Here is a 22,050-nt window from a genome sequence, read left to right as displayed (position 1 = left end):
ATCAGGCTCATTACCTTCCTTTACCAGAATAGGGAGTTCACCAGACCTCAGTGACGAAGGGGAAAATGAACTCACAACAGTACCTCCCCCTTGAGGAGGGGGTCACCGAACCCTCACGCCACCAGGGCGATCAGGGTGAGCCCGATGAAATGCACGCACCAATCTTTTGGCATGAATATCAGAGGCAGAGACCCAGGAATTATCCTCCTGACCATAACCCTTCCACTTAACCAAATACTGGAGTCTCCGTCTAGCCAGACGGGAATTCAGTATTTTCTCTACCTCATATTCCATGTTACCTTCAACCAATACAGGGTCTGGAGGTGCCACCCCAGGAACAACTGGTTCAACAAACCTCTTCAACAAGGACTTATGGAACACATTATGGATTTTAAATGTGACAGGAAGAGCCAAACGAAAAGAGACCGGATTAATAATCTCCAAAATCTTGTAAGGTCCAATAAATCTAGGCTTAAACTTAGGAGAAGCCACCTTCATAGCAATATTTTTTGATGATAACCACACCATATCACCAATCTTAAACTGGGGACCAATGGTCCTATGTCGATTGGAAAACCGCTGGACCTTTTCCTGGGAGAGAGATAACTTATCCACCACTTGGTTCCAGATCTGGTGCATTCTCTCCACCACAGTGTCAACACCTGGGCAGGCAGAAGGCTCCACCTGCCCTGAAGAAAATCGAGGATGAAACCCAAAGTTACAAAAAAAAGGTGACATCAAAGTGGCAGAACTAGCTCTATTATTTAAAGCAAATTCGGCCAAGGGCAAAAATGAAACCCAATCATCCTGATCAGCGAAAATAAAACATCTCAAATACGACTCCAAGGTCTGGTTTGTTTTCTCCATTTGCCCATTGGTCTGGGGGTGAAAAGCAGAGGAGAAGGACAACTGAATTCCCAGCTTGGAACAGAAAGTCCTCCAAAATCTAGACACAAACTGGACTCCTCTGTCAGATACAATGTTCTCAGGAATCCCGTGTAAGCGAACCACCTGTTGCAAAAACAGGGGCAACAACTCAGAGGAAGACGGCAACTTAGGGAGTGGTACAAGATGAACCATCTTAGAGAACCTATCACAAATCACCCAAATAACAGTCATTCTTTGAGAGACCGGCATATGAGAAAATGAACTCACAACACCGGTCATTTAGCTGTAAAATGGCTCTGTCACTAAGGGGTTAAAGTGCACCTGTCACCTCGTTTTGCCGATACAAGATACGGCCACTGCCTTTCAGGGCTTTTCTACGGCATTCTATAATGCTGTAGATAAGCCCCCGATCCAACCTGAAAGAGAACAAAAACAAGTTTTATTATACTCACCCAGGGGCGGTCCGATGGGTGTCACAGGTCCGGGTCTGGCGCCTCCCATCGTCATGCGATGTCGTCATCCTGCTTGCTTCGTGTCACGCTCCTGCGCAGGCGTAGTTCCCTTCCCCGTTGAGGGCAGAGTCAAGTACTGCAGTGCGCAAGCGCTGGGCCTCTCTGACCTTTCCCATCTTCTTGCGCAGGTTGACGACATCGCCAGAAGATGGGAGGCGCTGGACCCGGGCCTGCAAGATCCATCGGATCGGACCGGACCGCCCCTGGGTGAGTATAACAAAACTTGTTTTTGTTCTCTTCCAGGTCGGATCGGGGGCTTATCTACAGCATTATAGAATGCCGTAGACAAGTCCTGAAAGGCAGCGACGACATAGAGCAGCCAAAAGAGGCAGTAGGAAGACTATCAGTAATGGACTAGCAAACCTGCTGCCATGTAGTCTTCCATGTTAATTAACCCCTGCCACCACCACTGATTGGCAGCTTTCTGCCTATGCAGTGTACACAGAAAACTGCTAATTAGCCATTGGGGTGGGGTTATACAGAGCTCATGACTATGGAGGATTACTTGGCAGCAGCTTTGCTAGTAATTTTGATTATAAGTGATATATGTCTACAGTCTATAATTCTGATATGAAAACATCAGCTGCAAACTGGAACATGATAATTAGTGTCATGAATAATGTGGATTAGGTTCTTCACCTTGAAAAAAATCATGGATACCTTTTTTTTTGGACTGGGAAAAAAATTATATATATACATATCTCTTTATATCACTGTATGTATATATACACACACATATATATATATATATATCAAGGTTAAATATATCCCTTGAGCCACACTTACTGGCCTGTGCTCTGCTCTCTGTGCTCTGCTCTCTTCCTCTCAGCTCGCCGCTCCTTCACTTTAGACTGTGTGGAGCATCGGAGCACGCCGACGGTGACGTCACCGCGTTCACTTTCGCCCTTCTGCGCTTTCTGTCCTTCGGCTGTTACCGTAGCTCGGTTCCACATTCCACAAGCAATATGGCAGCCTCAATGTCACCGGCGCTTAGACAAGTGTTGTGGGTTAGGAAAGCAGCGACGGCCATTGTCCCACCGAGCAGGTAACGGAGCGCAGCCGGTGTGTCAGCCGCTGTCATGTGAGGGGCTGAGGTGTGTGTGACTGTCCTCGGGCTGTGTGCCCTGCACCGACAGGCGGGAGCCTTGTTATATAGCACTGACAGTATTCACTGCAGGCTTATTAGATTCTCCCCTGACTGCGGAGGAGGATGAAGTCACATGTAATAATGTCACAGTGGTGGTCGGGATCACATTGTGCCCTGGTGGGGTCTTCATACAGTGAGATGGTGTGAGAAGCCCCAGGGGCCCCTAATGGCGAAACACGTGTACTACACGGTATGTACTCTGCCCTGCCAACCCGCGTACCGTGCTGTGTGACCACACTACAGTCGGGGTCCACCAGTGACAATAGTCAATAACGGTTTTTTCAGCCCTTCGTGCCGCCCCCCCTCCCGCGGGCTGTACGTCCTCCCTCCCCCCTCCCCCGGGCTGTACGTCCGCCCCCCCCCCCCCCCGGGGGCAATACGTACGTCTGGCCCTCCCCAAGCCCAGAAATCTGCTGCTCGTACCCACCCATGGGAATGTTGATTCAAAATTCAGCAATTATTACTTAACTACTTTAACCCCCGTCTCTAGTATAAAAATCCAGCAGTGTCATTGGAACGGTCACCCATCTCTCCTGTCCTCCTGAACGGCGCGTGTCAGGTCTCGGCGAATTAGACAGGCTGAGGCTTTTGGCACAATTCTCCTTTGTACACCGCGCAGGTTCTTAGAAGGTCCAACATTTCTTTTTACCGTCAGGCTGTGTGCCCACGTAGCGATTTTTAAGCGTTTTTGCCGCGAAAACGTATAAAAATCGTGTACAGAACGCCCCCCGTGCATTCCTATGGCATTCCGCACATGCTGTGCTAATGCTGCGCTTTTTTCCACAGTGGACTCGCATCGCGGAAAAAATCGCAGCATGGTCATTCTTTTGTGCGGAATCGCAAAGAATTGCCGCGATTCCGCACCCATAGGAATGCATGAGAATCGCTTACTTCCCGCATGTGGCTATGCCCACCATGCGGGAAGTTAAGCGTCTCATGTGCGGTTGGTACCCACGGTGTGGAGGAGAGGAGACTGTCCTCCAGGCCCTGGGTACCATACCCCTGTAAAAAAAAAAATAAAAAATCGGGGTATATTTACCTTCCGATGTCCCGCGCTGCATCCCCGGCCTCAGCGTTCCCAGTAATGCCTTGCAGCAAGGTCCTGTGATGACGCAGTCTCGCGTGACTCTAGCAGTCTCACGAGATCGCTATAGCAACGCGAGACTACGTCATCACAGGTCTCGCAAGGCATTACTGGGAACGCTGAGGCCCGGGATGGCAGCGCGGGACATCGGAAGGTAAATATACCCCGATTTTTTTTTTATTTTTTTTTCCATTTTTCATATTCTATCTTTTACTATTGATGCCGCATAGGCGGCCTCAATAGTAAAAAGCTGCTCACACTTGTCAAACACTATGTTTGACGAGTGTGACCAACCTGTCAATCACTTTATCAAATCGCTTGGAAAGTGCTTGAATATCGCACACGAAAATCGCAGCAAAATCGCTATCATAATCGCGGTGAAATCGCGCAGAAAAAACGCGCGATTTCTGGGAAGGAGTCCGGTTTTTGGTGTGCGTTTTAACACGCAACGTGGGCACATAGCCTTAATATCAAGCTTGTATTTTCTTTTGTTAGTCTGTCATGTCTGGTTCTGACCACATGAATGAGGGATAAATGGCAGAAAAGTGTAAGACCCTCGGACCCTCCTGACTGGTGGGTTCATACGGACAACATTTTTTCAGTTCACCAATTGTAAACATTCAGTTACCGAAAAGTGACCCCTCTATGGAGATTTCTTAGCAAAGCTTATAGACATTTCTATTAAAAACCTTTCCCTGAAAACAGATTTCAGAAGTGGGCTCATGGTATTCTGCAGCTTGGACATGGTAAGGGGGTCTTCAGGCCTGACAGCTTAGTTTAGAGGACTCATTGGGTTGTCAACCTTTGGGGGAATTTTTGTTATTGCCTAATTGCCTGTAATTGGGGCTAAAATAATTTTTGCAATTGGGTTTTAATAAAAATTTGCCCTGCTTGTCTTCTATAGAGTGTGTTAATTTGGGTTGTCCTATTTCGGACTGCAGGGTCATCTGTTCTCCCGGAGGTAAGCTGCCGGCAGACATGTGTGGCGATGACTTCTTGTTGAGAACACAGGAAAGCTCGGCAAGCTAATGCCTCCGTGTATTAGCCAAAGCCTCATTTGGCTGACAGTCATCTCATGTGCAAAGCCAAACTGTGCAAGATATTTAATGCAACCCAATTGCAAAAATGAGTATTGTCCCTGAAGGCAGACAAGCCGTATAAGAGATGTTTGTATAGATCAGTACATTAACCTAGTGTCATGGCAAGAATGTTTTCTTTTGCTTTACTGTTCCTCTAAATTTTGCCCCGTGCTGTAAGCAAGGAGCAATAACTCTCAACCTCCATTCTGGTGCCTTGGTCATAATAGAAGGTAACTTGTGTAGTTGTGAAAATAATTGGGTTGTAGGTTTACTGCTTGTACATTTCAATTAGTGTTTTTGGGGGGAATTTCGTAAGAACGAAATATACAGTAAAGGCAAAATAAATGGACCAAAAAATGACAGCGAGCAGTCCTGAGTTTTACCAGCGGAAATCCGAAATAGTCAGGAAACGTTACCTTTAAACGAAACCCCGATATAAAGAGTTGGCGCGCTGGGGTCCAGGAGAGAGAAAAGTAAGATATTAAACCGAGGATAAAAGTATCAGATTTTGATCAAGATGGCAGAGGATTTGGGCCACCACATTACTGAGGATATCTATGAGGGGTAAGCAGATGAGGAACTTTTTTTTAAGGTTACCCCAGGGGATCAGTCGTTGGAAGGAGCTTGATCTGATTGAGAATTACATTGCCATTTTCTATTCCCATGTTCTGGATAACAAGGTACAGTAATTTTCGGTAGAGACACGTGTCTACTGTACGTGATGCAGTTAGGTGCCTTCTCATGGCTGCTTATAGTGGTATCTCAGCCTATTCGTGGTGTAGTTCATACAGTTGTGGCCAAAAGTATTGACACCACTGCAATTTTCTCAGATAATACTCAGTTTCTTCCTGAAAATGATTGCAATCACAAATTCTTTGGTATTATTATCTTCATCTAATTTGTCTTAAATGAAAAAACACAAAAGAGAATGAAGCAAAACATTGATCATTTCACACAAAACTCCAAAAATGGGCCAGACAAAAGTATTGGCACCCTCAGCCTAATACTTGGTTGTACAACCTTTAGCCAAAATAACTGCGACCAACCGCTTCCGGTAACCATCAATGAGTTTCTTACAATGCTCTGCTGGAATTTTAGACCATTCTTCTTTGGCAAACTGCTCCAGGTCCCTGATATTTGAAGGGTGCCTTCTCCAAACTGCCATTTTTAGATCTCTCCACAGGTGTTCTATGGGATTCAGGTCTGGACTCATTGCTGGCCACCTTAGAAGTCTCCAGTGCTTTCTCTCAAACCATTTTCTAGTGCTTTCTGAAGTGTGTTTTGGGTCATTGTCCTGCTGGAAGACCCATGACCTCTGAGGTAGACCCAGCTTTCTCGCACTGGGCCCTACATTATGCGGCAAAATTTGTTGGTAGTCTTCTGACTTCATAATGCCATGCACATGGTCAAGCAGTCCAGTGCCAGAGGCAGCAAATCAACCCCAAAACATCAGGGAACCTCCACCATGTTTGACTGTAGGGACCGTGTTTTTTTTCTTTGAATGCCTCTTTTTTCTCCTGTAAACTCTATGTTGATGCCTTTGCCCAAAAAGCTCTACTTTTGTCTCATCTGACCAGAGAACATTCTATCAAAACGTTTTAGGCTTTTTCAGGTAAGTTTTGGCAAACTCCAGCCTGGCTTTTTTATGTCTCGGGGTAAGAAGTGGGGTCTTCCTGGGTCTCCTACCATACAGTCCCTTTTCATTCAGACGCCGACGGATAGTACGGGTTGACACTGTTGTACCCTCGGACTGCAGGGCAGCTTGAACTTGTTTGGATGTTAGTCGAGGTTCTTTATCCAACATCCGCACAATCTTGCGTTGAAATCTCTTGTCAATTTTTCTTTTCCGGCCACATCTAGGGAGGTTAGCCACAGTGCCATGGGCTTTAAACTTCTTGATGACACTGCGCACGGTAGACACAGGAACATTCAGGTCTTTGGTCTTCTTTCTTTTCTCCATGCTCAATGTGGTAAACACAAGGACACAGGACAGAGGTTGAGTCAACTTTAATCCATGTCAACTGGCTGCAAGTGTGATTTAGTTATTGCCAACACCTGTTAGGTGCCACAGGTAAGTTACAGGTGCTGTTAATTACACAAATTAGAGAAGCATCACATGATTTTTCGAACTTTTGTCCACCCTCTTTTTTATGTTTGGTGTGGAATTATATCCAATTTGGCTTTAGGACAATTCTTTTTGTGTTTTTTTTCATTTAAGACAAATTAAATGAAGATAATAATACCAAAGAATTTGTGTTTGCAATGATTTTCAGGAAGAAACTGAGTATTATCTGACAGAATTGCAGGGGTGTCAATACTTTTGGCCACAACTGTAAGACAGATTGGTGTAGATCCCACCGATCTCAGAGGGTGTGATATTCAAAGTCTGTGATCGGCGACCTCTGTGCTCTGCTCACATCATCACTCCTATAGACGATGTAAACAGCAGTGTAATTGTTGGGACTCTTCACTAAGCTCTTCAGTGCTGTGGCCCCTGGAGATCGGTGGACACAGGCAGAGACCACCAGAAGAACGGACGATCACAGATTCTGGAGCTGTTAAAAGAAGTGACAAAAAACAGAACTTGCGCACAGCAAATCGTTCTGTCATTGCGGCATATTTTCATTCGTATTGACTCTATTTCATGTGGGATCCTCCTGATAAAGATATTGTGTCTGCATGACCTTACTGGCCACTTCCGCAGATTATCAGAAGTGGCCGGTCTGTTGGACAAGCAGTGCTTCCAAGTAATTTGCTGCTACAGAGCTTTGAAGCCCTGCTCTGAAGTTGTCTGACCAGCCAGCTTCAATTCCTTCCTCTGCACTTCTCTGATGGCGCCTCTACTAGGAGCGTGGAAGAGCGCACCATCGCTCTTTGGCCATCGGTTTAGCCATGCCACTCGCAGTGGGCTCCTGAAGAGATGATTGAAATAACCCATTCATTCAGATTGATTTATCGGATGTGTTTCTAAAATGTCAAGTGCAATGCTTGTCGTTATTGGCAATATCCAGTCTCATCCGAAAAGTATTATTCATAATTTTTTGGGGAAAAAAAATTGTCTTGTTGTATTGTGACCTTTCGAAAATCAAGAATGTAAAAAAATTCTGAAAAAAATCCCCCAAAAATCAATATTTATCATCCCACCCCCACATTTGTTTGGTCATTGCGCCCAGTTTGTTGTGTAATGATGGTTGAATCGGTCAGAGGGTAATGAGGCCTGATGATGCGGCTGCACAATAAAACTGTCACTCGCATCGCCCCCCAGGTTACTGTAAGAGTACGTGGAAGAGCCAAATTAGATGCATAAATGTTGTGTTTACGTGTTTGGTAATTGTATTTGAAGGGTTGCAGTAAAGAAGACCAGAGTACGTTCCGCCTGTAAAAAGTGTTAGCTTGCCCTTGGACGTATTTTGCGTTTGGTTGTGTAACCACATTGTATCACAGAAAAGGTCACATTCATGTTATTGTGATGGGGAAATCTGACTGCGTCTTCTCAAGTCACTGTGTTTTTCATCATAAAATACTGAACACAAAACCTGACAGCTGTGGAGATATTGGGAGTCACATAGAAAGCTGCAGACGGCGCCATATTAGTCCTGCGCCATCATTACACAGCTATGGCGGTATAGTAATCCAAGGTAATGAGACGCCTCCCTTCTCATCAGTGGCTCTTCCCATCCTACATGATTTGGGCTTCATTCAGACATCAGTTTCTCACACGCTTCTTCTATTTATGTTTTTCATGGATAGAACTTGCACCCATTATTGTCTGAGGCTGTTCACACCAGAGTTTCAGAGTCATGGAGTAAGTCGGTGTCCATTTTGGTGGAGTTGGTATAAACAGACTTCAAATTTTTTTCATACTAATTTGGGAAAGTTATGAAATGTCCTATAAATGTCTGTTTTGTTCCTGATCCAAGGATCTCCGCTTTTAGTGGAGATGAATCTGTGCTGCACTTTATGCACATGCTCAGTAGTGACCAGTGCTGTGAGGTCGGACTGGAGATGAATCTGTGCTGCACTTTATGCACATGCTCAGTAGTGACCAGCGCTGTGGGGTCGGAGTGGAGCTGAATCTGTGCTGCACTTTATGTACATGCTCATTAGTGACCAGTGCTGTGGAGACGTAGTTGAGATGAATCTGTGCTGCACTTTATGTACATGCTCAGTAGTGACCAGTGCTGTGGAGTCGTAGTTGAGATGAATCTGTGCTGCACTTTATGCACATGCTCAGTAGTGACCAATGCTGTAGAGTCGGAGTGGAGATGAATCTGTGCTGCACTTTATGCACATGCTCAGTAGTGACCACCGCTGTGGTGTCGGAGTGGAGATGAATCTGTGCTGCACTTTATGCACATGCTCAGTCGTGACCAGTGCTGTGGAGTCGTAGTTGAGATGAATCTGTGCTGGACTTTATGCACATGCTCAGTAGTGACCAGTGCTGTGGTGTCATAGTTGAGATGAATCTGTGCTGCACTTTATGCACATGCTCAGTAGTGACCAGTGCTGTGGAGTCGTAGTTGAGATGAATCTGTGCTGCACTTTATGCACATGCTCAGTAGTGACCAGTGCTGTGGTGTCATAGTTGAGATGAATCTGTGCTGCACTTTATGCACATGCTCAGTAGTGACCAGTGCTGTGGAGTTGGAGGTTTCTCTTACTGACTCACACGCCTGTGCATTTTTGGCGCTGAGTGGCCTGTACCAAATAAAGAAAACGTACGATTTTTGAAAAGTCACAGCTCAAACTCGCCTATGTGTCAGTGGACAAATCAGACAGCGCTCGGATGCCTTCTGTGTGCTCTTATTTTCAAAGCAATATATCAGAAACCTCCATAGTTTTTTTTTTTTTTTTTCTTACATACCAGAAAATCTGCTAAAACTCTGAGGATTAAGGCTGTGTGCACACGCTGCGGATTTTGCTGCGGTTCCGGCCGCTGCGGACCCGCAGCAGTTTCTGCTGCGGTGTACAGTACCATGATTCCCTATGGGAATCAAAAACCGCAGTGCAGACGGTGCGGAATTTTCCGCGCGGATTATCTGCGGTTTTCAATCCGCAGAAAGAATTGACATGTCAATTCTTTCTGCGGATTCTCCTGCAGTTTGCCATCTCCTCTATTGAGGAGATGAAAAACCGCAGAACAAAACCGCAGAGCAATCCGCAGGTAAAACCGCAGGTATTTTGACCTGCGGATTTTACAAAATCCGCGCGGATGAATCCGCACCTAATCCGCAGCGTGTGCACACAGCCTAAAAGTTACACTGATGAAAAGTGGACCTTTTTTTTTATACGAGAAAAATTACTGATGTATTAATAAGGCCTTAAAGGGGTTGTCCACTACTAGGACAGCATAGCTTTTATTCCTTTACATTAAAAATGACATCTACAACCAGACTTTCTCTTCTGATGTCTTGTATCATCTGACACTGATGGTCCCATTTTGCCTCCTGTAGATTTTACCATGCGTCGAGGCCGTCATAACATCTTTAATGAATAACAGATAAGCAATTTTGTATCATTCACTCCATGATATTACATGGTGTTTGCATTGGGAATAGTGAAGTAGGTGGTGTCTGATAGTTTGAAAAATCAAATCAATCTTTATAGCCTGCAAGGCATGATGTATAATGGCAGGTGCCATGTCATAATTAATATTTAGGTTAAATACCGCAATCTCAGGCATTTGGTTCTTTGGGTCATAGTGTGATACCATAGACAGGGTAAATGTTCATTGGCTGTCTTATGCATTTAAGCAAACATCGTGTCTTTTTGTCTCTCTCTCTCTCTCTCGTCTGTGTTCCTCCCGTCCCTTACCCTTGATTAAACGGATAGTTAAAGGGATAGTTTTTAGGGGAAGCTTCGAGGGTGAGCCACCGTTGAGCGGGGGTGCCACATTGCATAAAGCCAGGGTGCCAACCTGCGCACCAAGGTAGGGAAAATTGATTAGGGATATCTGAGGACTAGTTACGTCAGTTTAAAGCCCACTGCTAATCCCTGGAGTGACTTGTTTGCCTTGCTATTCAGTAGATTTCTCTTTTATTGGCAGTGATCTGGCTGTTGGTCATTTGAATGGTTTATAGGAGATGTGTTTTATCAAATATTTTTGGACGGAGGTCCACTAACTGAGTCTTTGGCATTATTACCCCGTGCTTTTTCAATAACCCCACCCTCTACCAATTTCATAATCACCCCCCTCCTATTGTTCCCTTGTTTGTACCCCCTTTATTACACTATATCAGGGTATATATAGATATATAGTGTAGTGCAGTAACCTCTGTTAAAGCTATGGGGCGCTGTATATGGTACTCAGAATATGCATGTGGGCGTGTGTGTGAACGCCCAGGATAAAGCTTGTATGTGTCTGGTTGTGTGGAATAGGACCTGTAGTGAGGTCATGACCATGTAAGGCTGGTTTCACATTCGCGTTAAAACAACGCTGCGCCCTGCGTCGTTAAGCCCCGCCCTGAGCCGGCTCCCTGCCCGCCCCCATCCGGGATCACCGCCTACTTTCGCATTTGCACGCATGCGATCGGCGCACCCTATCTTTAGCATAGGGTGCGCAGGTCATGCGCTGCCAGTGTGAAAGTAGCGTGCTGTGCACTTTTGACGGTGCGCCGTGCGCGCCGAAATGCAGCATGTTGCATTTCGGCGCGCACGGCGCACCGTCAAAAGTGCGCAGCACGCTACTTTCACACTGGCAGCGCATGATCTGCGCACCCTATGCTAAAGATAGGGTGCGCCGATCGCATGCGTGCAAATGCGAAAGTAGGCGGTGATCCCGGATGGGGCGGGCAGGGAGCCGGCTCAGGGCGGGGCTTAACGACGCAGGGCGCAGCGTTGTTTTAACGCGAATGTGAAACCAGCCTTACCCATACTTCACTTGTGGGTGTGGTCACGTACCCATATAGTGTGACTGAGGTCGGGTCACATGGGGTTGTGTGTTTGATCCTGAGTGGTCAGAGTCCAAGGTCCCGGATGGCCTGGGTGTGTTGGACGTGTCTGGGACTGAACTTCCTGGAAGAGCACATGGAAAGGCCCGGACCTCGTAGAGTCTGTGACGGCTCTGTGTAGGGGAGCTACTGCCCAGCTGTGGGTCTGCAACTGTAGACGGCCTAGTGAGCAAGGCACTGTCTGGAACAGTGATCCCAGTGCTTCCCTGATAACCTGTGAGGGATAAACTGTGAGTAACTCTGATCGAGGTCAGTAACATTCTTTGTATGTTTTATGTGGTAACCCTGCATGTTTAACGGACATTGTACTGGAAGCAACACGCTATGTTCATGAAGAGCGGTTTACGCTGATGTCTAATAAACCGAATGAACGAATCAAAGACCGGCCAAGCGAGTAAATCCCCGTCCACTCATTTGGTGGATCTCTACAATAGATATCCTGGTGGATATAGTTGTTGTTGATCAGGTATTGTTTCTGGCTATCCTGAAAAGTTTGTTGGTACATTGTTATATAGATAAGGAACAACAGGGTGTATCTAGGGTTAGCTGCCGTCGAGCAGGGGCGCCAATTTGTGTTCGATAGGGAGGCAACCTCCGTAGCTAGGTAGGGGAGCATTAGGGATCAATAGGGTTAGTTAAGCCCTGGGTACATTCCTCCTTAGTATACTATCATAACCATTTTTCTGACCAATTTGTATAGCCTGGTCAGGCGTATTATGGCTAGTTTGTTTGCTGTGTATTTTTAATGTAAAGGAATAAAAGGTATGTTATAAAAGAAGGGCTGTGGAGTCGGTAAGCCAAACCTCCGACGACTCAATTTCCATGACTCCGACTCCACCAAAATGGGCTCCGACAGCCCTGTTTTAAAGTATTATTATTTTGTGAGCTAAACTGTCTAAAACCTGCTTATCAATTTTTTACTTAATACCACTTCTATGACAACCCCCATCTTGATCTGAATGTTTATACTGCCCTCCCGTGCTGGTGCCGTTCCGGCTGTGTCGGCACTCGCGATCCCGAGGCTCACGTGTGGGTGACATGATCCCTGCAGGGTCCGATCAGCGCTGGCGTCACTGTCCTCACTTTCAGACGTATAAGTAATCTAGAGGAAGTGGATATATCGACTCTTGTCCTTTGGCCACACGGTCTTGTGTGTATGACTAATGTGGACTAAAAAAAATATATATATTTCCTTGGTACATATAACAGCGCTATGGCTACATCTGGGCATCGTGAAGAGTTGGTTATTGGAGAACACATTGTGATGTCTCCTGCATGTGTAATTACGGAGTACGGTGTGAGCACAGGGGCTACTCGTGGCTTTTACATGATGGACGTTGTGGGGGCTTCGCTGCTCTTTTTCTATTTAATCACAGCCAGAACATTCCAGAGGCGATGAAAGCCGGGACACAACGTTCTCAACCTTTAGTTTCCGAAAACTCACCATCAGTTTGGTTCTCACTTTTATTGGAAATAGTCGCAGCGTGTTGGCACTGGCTTACCGATCACAGAGCCGATGGCATTATTCTGGTAGGGTTGTATGGCCCTAAAACAATGGCACTGTCAGTCATTGTTCTAGCTTGCTCACCTGTGACTGCACCATTACGATTCCAGCTAAAAGGAGCAAATTGCTCAGAAAAATAAACTTGCTCAATGGCCAAATTACTATAGCTAGTCATTGGGGGTCATAGCCATCCAAGATACGTTAGTCAACATCCAGTTTCGTCAACAGTTCTGCTAGAAATGTCTTGGTGCCAGATACTATAAGACAATGATGGCCAACCATTTAGAGCCCGAGTGCCCAAACCTCAATCCAAAACCCACTTATTTTTCGCAAAGTGCCTTGAATACTGAGGTTTTAGATTAGAAAGATAACTCGTACATTAACACGCTATAGAGTCAATATCAAAAAGCTTGTAAGCGCTGCACTCCAAGCCTAAGGGTCCCGTTACACATAGCGATGCTCCAGCGATCCCGACAACGATACGACCTGGTAAGGATCGCTGGTGCGTTGCTACATGGTCGCTAGTGAGCTGACAAACAGGCAGATCTACTCAACGATGCAGCAACGATACGGCGATCCGTATAACGACCTCGGCGGTCGTTGGGACCTTGTCACACAGCAGCGATTCTGACGACTCTGACCTCGATAGGCGTGATTCAGCGTTGCCTTTTCCACACCCCTCTGCTCCGATTGGTGGCCACTACTGCGCTATCACTACGCGGTTTGCTTTGGTGTCCCTGTCTGAGTCGCTAGTGCACTATTTATTCGTGGATCCACAGTCACTGACATGGGGACACGCGATTATTATAACTGTACATGTTAAATGTTATGATTGCATATAATTGATAGCTGACCTATAAAAGGAAACGCTACAAAGATCCTAATTTGAGACCACCAATCGGAGCTGAGGGGGCGCTGAAAAGACAAAGCAAAATCACGTCTGCGTCCCTGAGTTCTGAATCGCCAACGAGGTCGCTCGTCGTTGTTATGGCGTCAAACACAGCGATGCATGCTGGCCAGCGGGACACCAACAATCAAAAAATGGCCTGGGACAAACGAGCACGATCAGTGATATTGCAGCGGGGGGCCGGTCGCTGCTATGTGTCACACGTAGCGAGATCACTGGCGAGGTCGCTGTTGCGTCTCAAAACCTGTGACGATTCAGCGATCTCGCTATGTGTGAAGTACTCCTAAAGGCCCCGTCTCACTAAGCGAACTCGGTAGCGAGATCGCTGCTGAGTCACAACTTTTGTGACGTAACAGCGATCTCACCAGCGAGATCGCTGTGTGTGACAGCGATCAGCGAGCGGCCCCCCTGCCGGCATCGCTGATCGCTGGAAGAAACCTCTGGACATTTCTTTGGTCACTGGTCTCCCGCTGGCCAGCACGCATCGCTGTGTGTGACAGGCGGGAGACCAGCGATCAGGTGTAAAAAATAATAAAAAAAATAAAAAATATAGTTATTCTCACCTTCTGACGTCCCGTTCAGCCATCCTGCGCCTCTCCACGCTCCGGTCCCAGTGATCCTTTGCACGAATGACCGCAAGACTTTGCTATCCCGCGAGACCGTGACATCTCGCGGTCATTCGTGCAAAGGATCACTGGGACCGGAGCGTGGAGAGAGGCAGGGTGGCTGAACGGGACGTCGGAAGGTGAGAATAGCTATATTTTTTATTTTGATTCTATTTTTTAAAGGGATGGCCAGCAATGCCGGGCGCTCGGCATCGCTGTGCTGATCGCTGGTGAAGCTGTCTGTGTGACAGCTCACCAGTGATCACATAGCGACTTACTAGCGATCCTGACACCTTGATATCGGTGTCGGGATCGCTGGTAAGTCGCTTAGTGTGACGGGGCCTTAAGATACTAGCCACTAATTGTAGTGAAGGTCTGTTCCTGAGAAAAGAGAGTATTTTTAATCAAAAGTAAAATTGCAAAGTTGTTTGTTTTTACAACCCTTTAACACGATGAGAACAAACCCTTTAAGGCAGGGATTTCAAACTGAAATATACAGAGGGCCAAAGTTATAAGCTTGCTGAAAGTTGCACGCCAACCTTGCTATTTGTTAAAAAAAAAAAAAAAGTGTCTACAAATGAGGAAGATTTTCCTGATTAAATGAAACGATTAACTTTTGGAATTATAGTGGAGTAATATGATATGTTATGTAACAGCAGTAAAAAGCATATGGCCTAATTTAACTATGTAATAACAAAGGATAAAAAAAACCATGAAAAAAACAGATAATAAAGTATGATGCAAACAAAAGTGCTTCCAAACACAGTATGATACCCCCACAGTGAACTCCTCCACACGCAGAGCATGATGACTGTTGTGAGTTCATTCTCTGTTTCACCAGTTGTGAGTTCTCCTTCCAGACTCCCTCTGGTGGTAACAGGAGGTAGAGAGGCTGATTTGATCGGTGGAGATCTGCCACCTGAGAATGAGGATGACGATTGGATCTCAGGAGTCTCAGATTGGATTTAAGACAGCTGACGCCCTATTCAGTTGCTGTTGATTCCTTCTGGCTTGTCAGCTCTTGGTTTTCAGCTAGGTTCCAGTCATCTAAAGCTAAGTTTTTCTGCTAATGTTCACACTTGATTTTGTTGGTCTATTCAGTTTTTTGGTGTGGTCAGCCAGCCCCTGCTGGGGGCTGTGCTGAATTTCCACACTTATTTATCAGTATTTTGCCAATTGGCTTTTTGTCCCTTACTAGTTCGGTCTCTTTTTGCTCTGTCTCAGAATATTTCAGAGCGCTAATATAGTGGGAGAAGTCTAGTGACTTCAGGGTTAATTTTGCTATCAGAAGCGTTGGACATGATTTTTGTATGACTCCTGTATAAGTCGAGAGGGGGACTTTCAGCCCCAAAAAATGGGCTGAAAATCTCGGCTTATACTCGAGTATATATGGTGTTCAGACAGTGATAATCTCCTGCTGATAAATCACTGTTTGTATTGAAACTACAACATACAGGCTAATAAATGACACATCCATGCCATCTATATCATGCTGCTCTCAGATTTAAAAGCAAAAACCTGCTGACAGATTTCCTTTAACACGTGTACGGGACTACTAGTACTAGACTTATGTGGCAGACACTTATTTACCTGGAGAGCAAAAGGATAAAGCATATGAATTCACATTTACAAACCTTTCGTTCTGCAGTTTTTGGTTGTGGATCCCGACTTAGGAGCAGTGGGAAGATGATCCCAGACTGTATCCTTTACTTTTGGGTGGGTTTCAGGTTGGAAAAGTAATGGGGCAGCGTGTTGTGCCAGCTTGTCAGTGCCTGCAGCCATTCCCTGGTGTTCTGTGCTACTACAGCGCCAAGATCAGGTGTTCTTTCTGGAACATGCCAAGTTTTGTATTTATGTATTTTCTGCAAGTTACAGCTTTTGTGGAAGGAAGTGAGCTTTATTAATATGTCATTAAATTATGTTACCTGGCTTGATGTCTAAAGCATGGCTTCGAGTTTGGCACTAAACTTGTGAGAAAGGAGGAATGTATTCCCCTTAACCCTTCTGCCAAAGTTCTTGCAAGGTGACATGAGACACTTAAAGAAATGTCTGTTCTGTTTTTTTTTTTTATTTTACTGTATTATTCTGAATTTTTTTTTTGTCACCAGATTTAAAACTGCATACGTTACATAGCTCTTAGATCTGTTTGGGAGATATTAGCAATCAAAGTATTTCCCTCCTAATGAGTTAGTGTTTAAGTCCAAGTAGGCATTATCAGATGGTTTTCACTGGGGGCGTGTACTTCTCCCTGTATGATGGTGACCAATCATAAGGAGCCAGCCAAATACCAAGAGAAGGAACACGCCCCCACAATAGCTTAGAACACGGAGTGTCAGCTTCTTAGTCTGCACCAGAGAGGGGAGAGGGACTCCTGGCGCTATATACAGTGGGGAAAAAAAAGTATTTAGTCAGCCACCAAATGTGCAAATTTTCCCACTTAAAAACATGAGAGGCCTGTAATTGACATCATAGGTAGACCACAACTATGAGAGTCAAAATGAGAAAACAAATCCAGAAAATCACCTTGTCTGATTTATTTTGCAAATTATGGAGGAAAATTAGTATTTGGTCATTAATGAAAGTTCATCCTAATATTTTGTTATATATCCTTTGTTGGCAACGACAGAGGTCAAACGTTTTCTGTAAGTCTTCACAAGGTTGGCACACACTGCTGGTGGTATGTTGGCCCATTCCTCCATGCAGATCTCCTCTAGAGCAGTGATGTTTTTGGCCTGTTGCTTGGTAACACAGACTTTCAAATCCCTCCAAAGGTTTTCTATGGGGTTGAGATCTGGAGACTGGCTAGGCCACTCCAGGACCTTCATATGTTTCTTACAAAGCCACTCCTTCGTTGCCCTGGCAGTGTGCTTGGGATCATTATCATGCTGAAAGACCCATTCACGTTTCATCTTCAATTCCCTTGCTGATGGAAGGAGGTTTGCACTCAAAATCTCACAATACATGGCCCCATTCATTCTTTCTTGTCCTGGTCTCTTTGCAGAGAAAGAGCCCCAAAGCATGATGTTGCCACCCCCATGCTTCACAGTAGGTATGGTGTTTGGATGCAACTCAGCATTCTGTTTCCAACATGATGAGTTTTGTTTCTACCAAATAATTCTACTTTGGTTTCATCAGACCATATGACATTCTCCAAATACTCTTCTGGATAATCTAAATGATCTCTAGCAAACTTCAGACGGGCCCGGATATGCACTGGCTTAAGCAGGGGGACACGTCTGGCACTGCAGTCCCTGGCAGCGTAGTGTGTTATTGATGGTAGCCTTTGTTACGTTGGTCCCAGCTCTATGCAGGTCATTCACTAGGTCCTCCTGTGTGGTTCTGGGATCTTTGCTCACCATTTTTGTGATCATTTTGACCCCACGGGGGGTAAAATAAATACATTTAAGTGAAGAGAAAAAAATATTTCAGAAATTGTAAAAAGAAAAAGGTTTTATTTGTTGCCATTTTCCAGGATTTTTATTTTTTGTTTGTTGAGTGATATGCTTGAAGGCTTGTATTTTTGCATGGCAATCTAACGCTTTTATTGACTCTTGATTTATATATGACGTTTTTATCTATTTTTATTGCATTTTTTAAAATTTAACCCCTTATGACCAATGATAGATAGGCTTAGCACATCATGAGCGATTGTCAGTTCCCTCACCATGACGTGCTATGTCCGTCATGACTTTAAAATGTCACTGTGTGTAAACGCGTAGTGACAGTTCCATACCGACAGCTGTCACTGACAACTGATCAGCACAGGAAGAGGTGCGGAAACCCATGCAGTCGGTCCCCGCACTCAGGGCGCTGTGATCGGTCAGTCAATCTGACTGACTGATCAATGCATTATCACGCAAGAGGTGCTGAAATATCAGCACCTCCTGTCTGATCACTTGGCGCAGCTTGTGGCTGAGCTCCTGCAGTAACAGCTTGGGACGATGCCAGCACCGCACTGCCTATTGCTGTTTAACCCTTTAAATGCTGGGATCGAGAGCAAGCACAACATTTAGGAGGCAGACCATGGGAGGGAACTCTCTCTCTGCTATATCTAAGGTAGATGGAGGCACTGTGGACACAGTCTGGCCTATGATCTGGTGGTGTCTGTCTTTTTACAATTGCATAAAAGTGCCGTCGGCCACAGTTTTGTGCACTTCTGAAAAGATGGACACTACTGAACAGAGGCCACAGTAACTCTGCTGCCTCATTATAGTGATTGGATCTCTTGAAGGTTTCATCTGAATTACGTCATTAGTCGATTTAGATGGAAACCCCGATGAAAATGCTCAGTGTAGAGCGCAGGATAAATGTGATAAAAAATGTTAGGTAAAATGTTCCCAAAAAAAGCTTCAACTCAGTCCACAAAATAAGCAGGTCCTCACTCAGGTCCGTCATCTGTTAACGGAAATATACGAGACTTCTACATTACTGGTAGCACAAAGACTCTGGAAAAGCGAAATGGATCCTCGCCCCCCCCAAAAGAAACTCAGCGAATTCTGCGCTCCCAAATCCAAATGCCCCTTCCCTTCTGAGCCCCCCAGTAGGCCTACACTTCATTTAACATTATCATATTTGACGGGTATAATTTCCAAAGTGAGGTCACTTGATGGGTGATTTTGCTCTTCTAGCAGTTAGGGGCTCTGTATATGGAGTATGCAAATTATTCTAGGAAAATCTGCGCTTCAGGAGGCAAATAGCACTCCTGTATCAGTGCCATTCCAGGGGTATCGGCAATCTCGTTTCCGGGGCTCACGTGTGTTTGTCATGTGTTCCCTGCACCCAATCAGCACTGGCCTCTCACATCCTCTTGATTAGTAACATGTCCGAAGGCGCAGACAGTGACGCCAGCTCTGATTGGGCGCAGGGCTCGCATGACATAACAGCCTCATATTGAGATCGAGAAGGGATTGTCTTAGTAGTGGACAACCTCTTTAATAATGGACAATATACTGGATTGTATACTGATGCTATCCGTGTGCTGTACATGGGGGAAGCGGGCATGTCTCCATGGTCTTTGCACCAACGGACTGCTACGTGAAAAGCCCCATAGCATATAATGGGTACGTGTGGTAACTGAATATCACAGACCATGCATGGTGAAACAAAGATGTCTGAATGGGACGGCTTTTGTTCTTCAGGCCAGTATGATACCAGATTTATATTTTTGTTTTTAGCTTTTTTTGCTACTTTTGCATAAATTTTGAAAAATGTATTTTTTTTTTTTTTTTTGCGTTTTGCTGTAATTTTTGTTGTTCCGCTGCCAGTTATTTTTTTTTTTTTGGGATGTGTTGACGTTTTCAGTGATACCATTTTTGGGCACCTTTTACTCCATTCTTGTGTGTATGTATAATGAAAAAGTTGTATTTTTGACATGCTTTTCTTTTTCTTTGTTCCAGTGTTCACCGTACGAGATTAAAAAAAAAAGTGACAATTTTATAACTCTGGTTGTTCCAGACACAGCAATACTAGTTATGTGTATGTTTTTCACTTGTTTTCTTTTCACATTTTTCAACTATGGAACGTGAATATTTTTCACTTTTGGTTGCGGATGTCGCTACAATACTCATTTACCGCAGTGCAGGAGACAGTCACCTACCATTTTCATACTGGCACAGCTTGCCTAAGGCAGGGCCAGACATTACCATTACTTGGTGTCGGAGTGCCATGACAACTGTCAGGGTCTACATTTGGGTTCCCGGGGTCCCAGATGGAGTTAATGAGTGAGCACTTTCTCTGTTAACCATTTAGATGCTGCTGTCGTGATTACCAGCAGCATCTAGGCAGTTGAACTGCTGCGATCAGTGCTAAAATTAATCCTGGCTGTAGCAGCAGGACGTCATTTATGATATAAAGCTGACACTTGCAGCATTTTCATCCCTTCGGGGGGCTCAAAAAAAGGAGGCGCTGAGTTATAAGGCCCTGTCACGATCGTTGTAAAAAGACGTATTTGCGGTCGTTAATGGGTGAATTGAAAACTCTGCAATTGTCCGGGGTTTTTTATTTTATTTTATTTTTTTTCACAAGCTTTTTTTTTTTTTCTTTTTCTGCATTTAATGGGTACTGTAATATTATTTTAAGGGCCTTTTTCTGGAAGCTGTTAATGACTTGAATAAAGCCCGTGTTTAGTGAAAATGAGCTGCTGTTTTGCTTTCAGCCATCATTTCCCATCCCAACACAACACCATTGTTTAAAAGTTCTAAGTCAGACATTTTTCCAGAAGGTCCCGTACAAGGGGAAAACTTTCCGTACAGCTGGCATGTCCTCCAATGGTTCCTCTACACATTGGGGAAAATAACCGTATGTTCCTGCAGGTTACTTATCTTGGCGGTGGCTGGAGGGCTTATGTGATATGGCTTTTCATTGCCTTCATTTCCGTTCTTCATTAACAAGAAGAATTTTTAATTTCTGGTGAGCAGCATACAGTAGTATTCCTGGTAACAATTGGCTTTTTTAGAAGATCTATAAATTTGGTTCTAATAAAAAATAACATCCTCATATTTTAAAGCCCCGTAGCTGATATATGTTAATACACAATTAATGTTATACTGGGGCTTAAACATAGTAACATAGTTATTAGGGTTGAAGGAAGACTATAAGGCTACTTTCACACATCCGGTGTGTGGGGTCCGGCGGCGTGCGGCGAAAAGCCGGGCCGCTGGATCCGGCCTGCAGCCGTGACACCGGATGTGTGTGCGGAGTCCATCTAGTTCAACCCATATCCTACCCTAACTTGCCCTAACATGTTGATCTAGAGGAAGGCAAAAAAAACCCATGTGGCAAACAGTAAAGGGGTTAATGCATGAACAACGCAGAATAAATGTTAAGTGTATGTTCACTGAGACTTTCACCAAGAAAAGGAGTCCTGTGTCCCTTTTTTCTCGCTCACCCATGACAGCACCACGGAGAGAGGGGATCCGCCCTTCAGGGACAGGAACCTACAGAAAAAGGGCGGTACCTCTCCTCCGCCTTCAGTTGAGTTCCTGTGCCTGACGGAGGGACCCACAGGATGGTACCTGTGCATCCAGGACTCCGGGGCCGGCCTGTCCGGCTATCGGCAGCGGGGAGGCCCCTGTCGCGGCAGGTGTGGTGCCCGAAGCCGCCACCGCCGGGGCCGATACGGGCTGCCGGGTGAGCGGGGGGGAGAGACGCTGGAGTCGCCACTCCGGAAAGGAGATTGGGGCTCAGCGGGACCCGGTGGAGCGTGGGCAGCGCCATGGTACGGAGAGTACCAAGATGGCCGCTGCCCCGGAAGTAGACCAGCGACTTCCGGGTCCCGGAACCGGACGCATGCGCAGGAGCGCGCTTCCCGACCAGCGCATTCAGGGGGAGCGGTGACGCCATGCGGCGCTAAGTTTAAAAAAGGTGAGGCGCAGA

The 22,050-nt window shown here is 45.4% G+C and overlaps 1 protein-coding gene and 1 long non-coding RNA gene across 2 annotated transcripts in view; one reads left to right on the top strand and one right to left on the bottom strand.

Annotated features, from left to right (window-relative positions):
- LOC141096676 (uncharacterized) overlaps window positions 1–2,323 on the bottom strand; it is a 49,405-nt gene extending 47,082 nt beyond the window's left edge. The window contains exon 1 of the long non-coding RNA XR_012233750.1: window positions 2,187–2,323. This is a non-coding gene — a long non-coding RNA (uncharacterized lncRNA). The remainder of the gene's footprint in view (window positions 1–2,186) is intronic.
- The window catches only part of NDUFS4 (NADH:ubiquinone oxidoreductase subunit S4), a 218,561-nt gene continuing 198,798 nt past the window's right edge, over window positions 2,288–22,050 (top strand). The window contains exon 1 of the mRNA XM_073583390.1: window positions 2,288–2,445. Within this exon, the coding sequence (XP_073439491.1) occupies window positions 2,366–2,445 (80 nt within the window). The 5' untranslated portion in view covers window positions 2,288–2,365. The remainder of the gene's footprint in view (window positions 2,446–22,050) is intronic.

This window comes from Dendrobates tinctorius, unplaced genomic scaffold, assembly GCF_039654945.1.
Source record: "Dendrobates tinctorius isolate UK_male_01 unplaced genomic scaffold, ASM3965494v1 ptg000078l, whole genome shotgun sequence".
In the NCBI taxonomy this organism is placed as follows: domain Eukaryota; kingdom Metazoa; phylum Chordata; class Amphibia; order Anura; family Dendrobatidae; genus Dendrobates; species Dendrobates tinctorius.
Note: the sequence above shows the minus strand (reverse complement) of the source record. Positions and strands in the feature narration are given on the sequence as shown.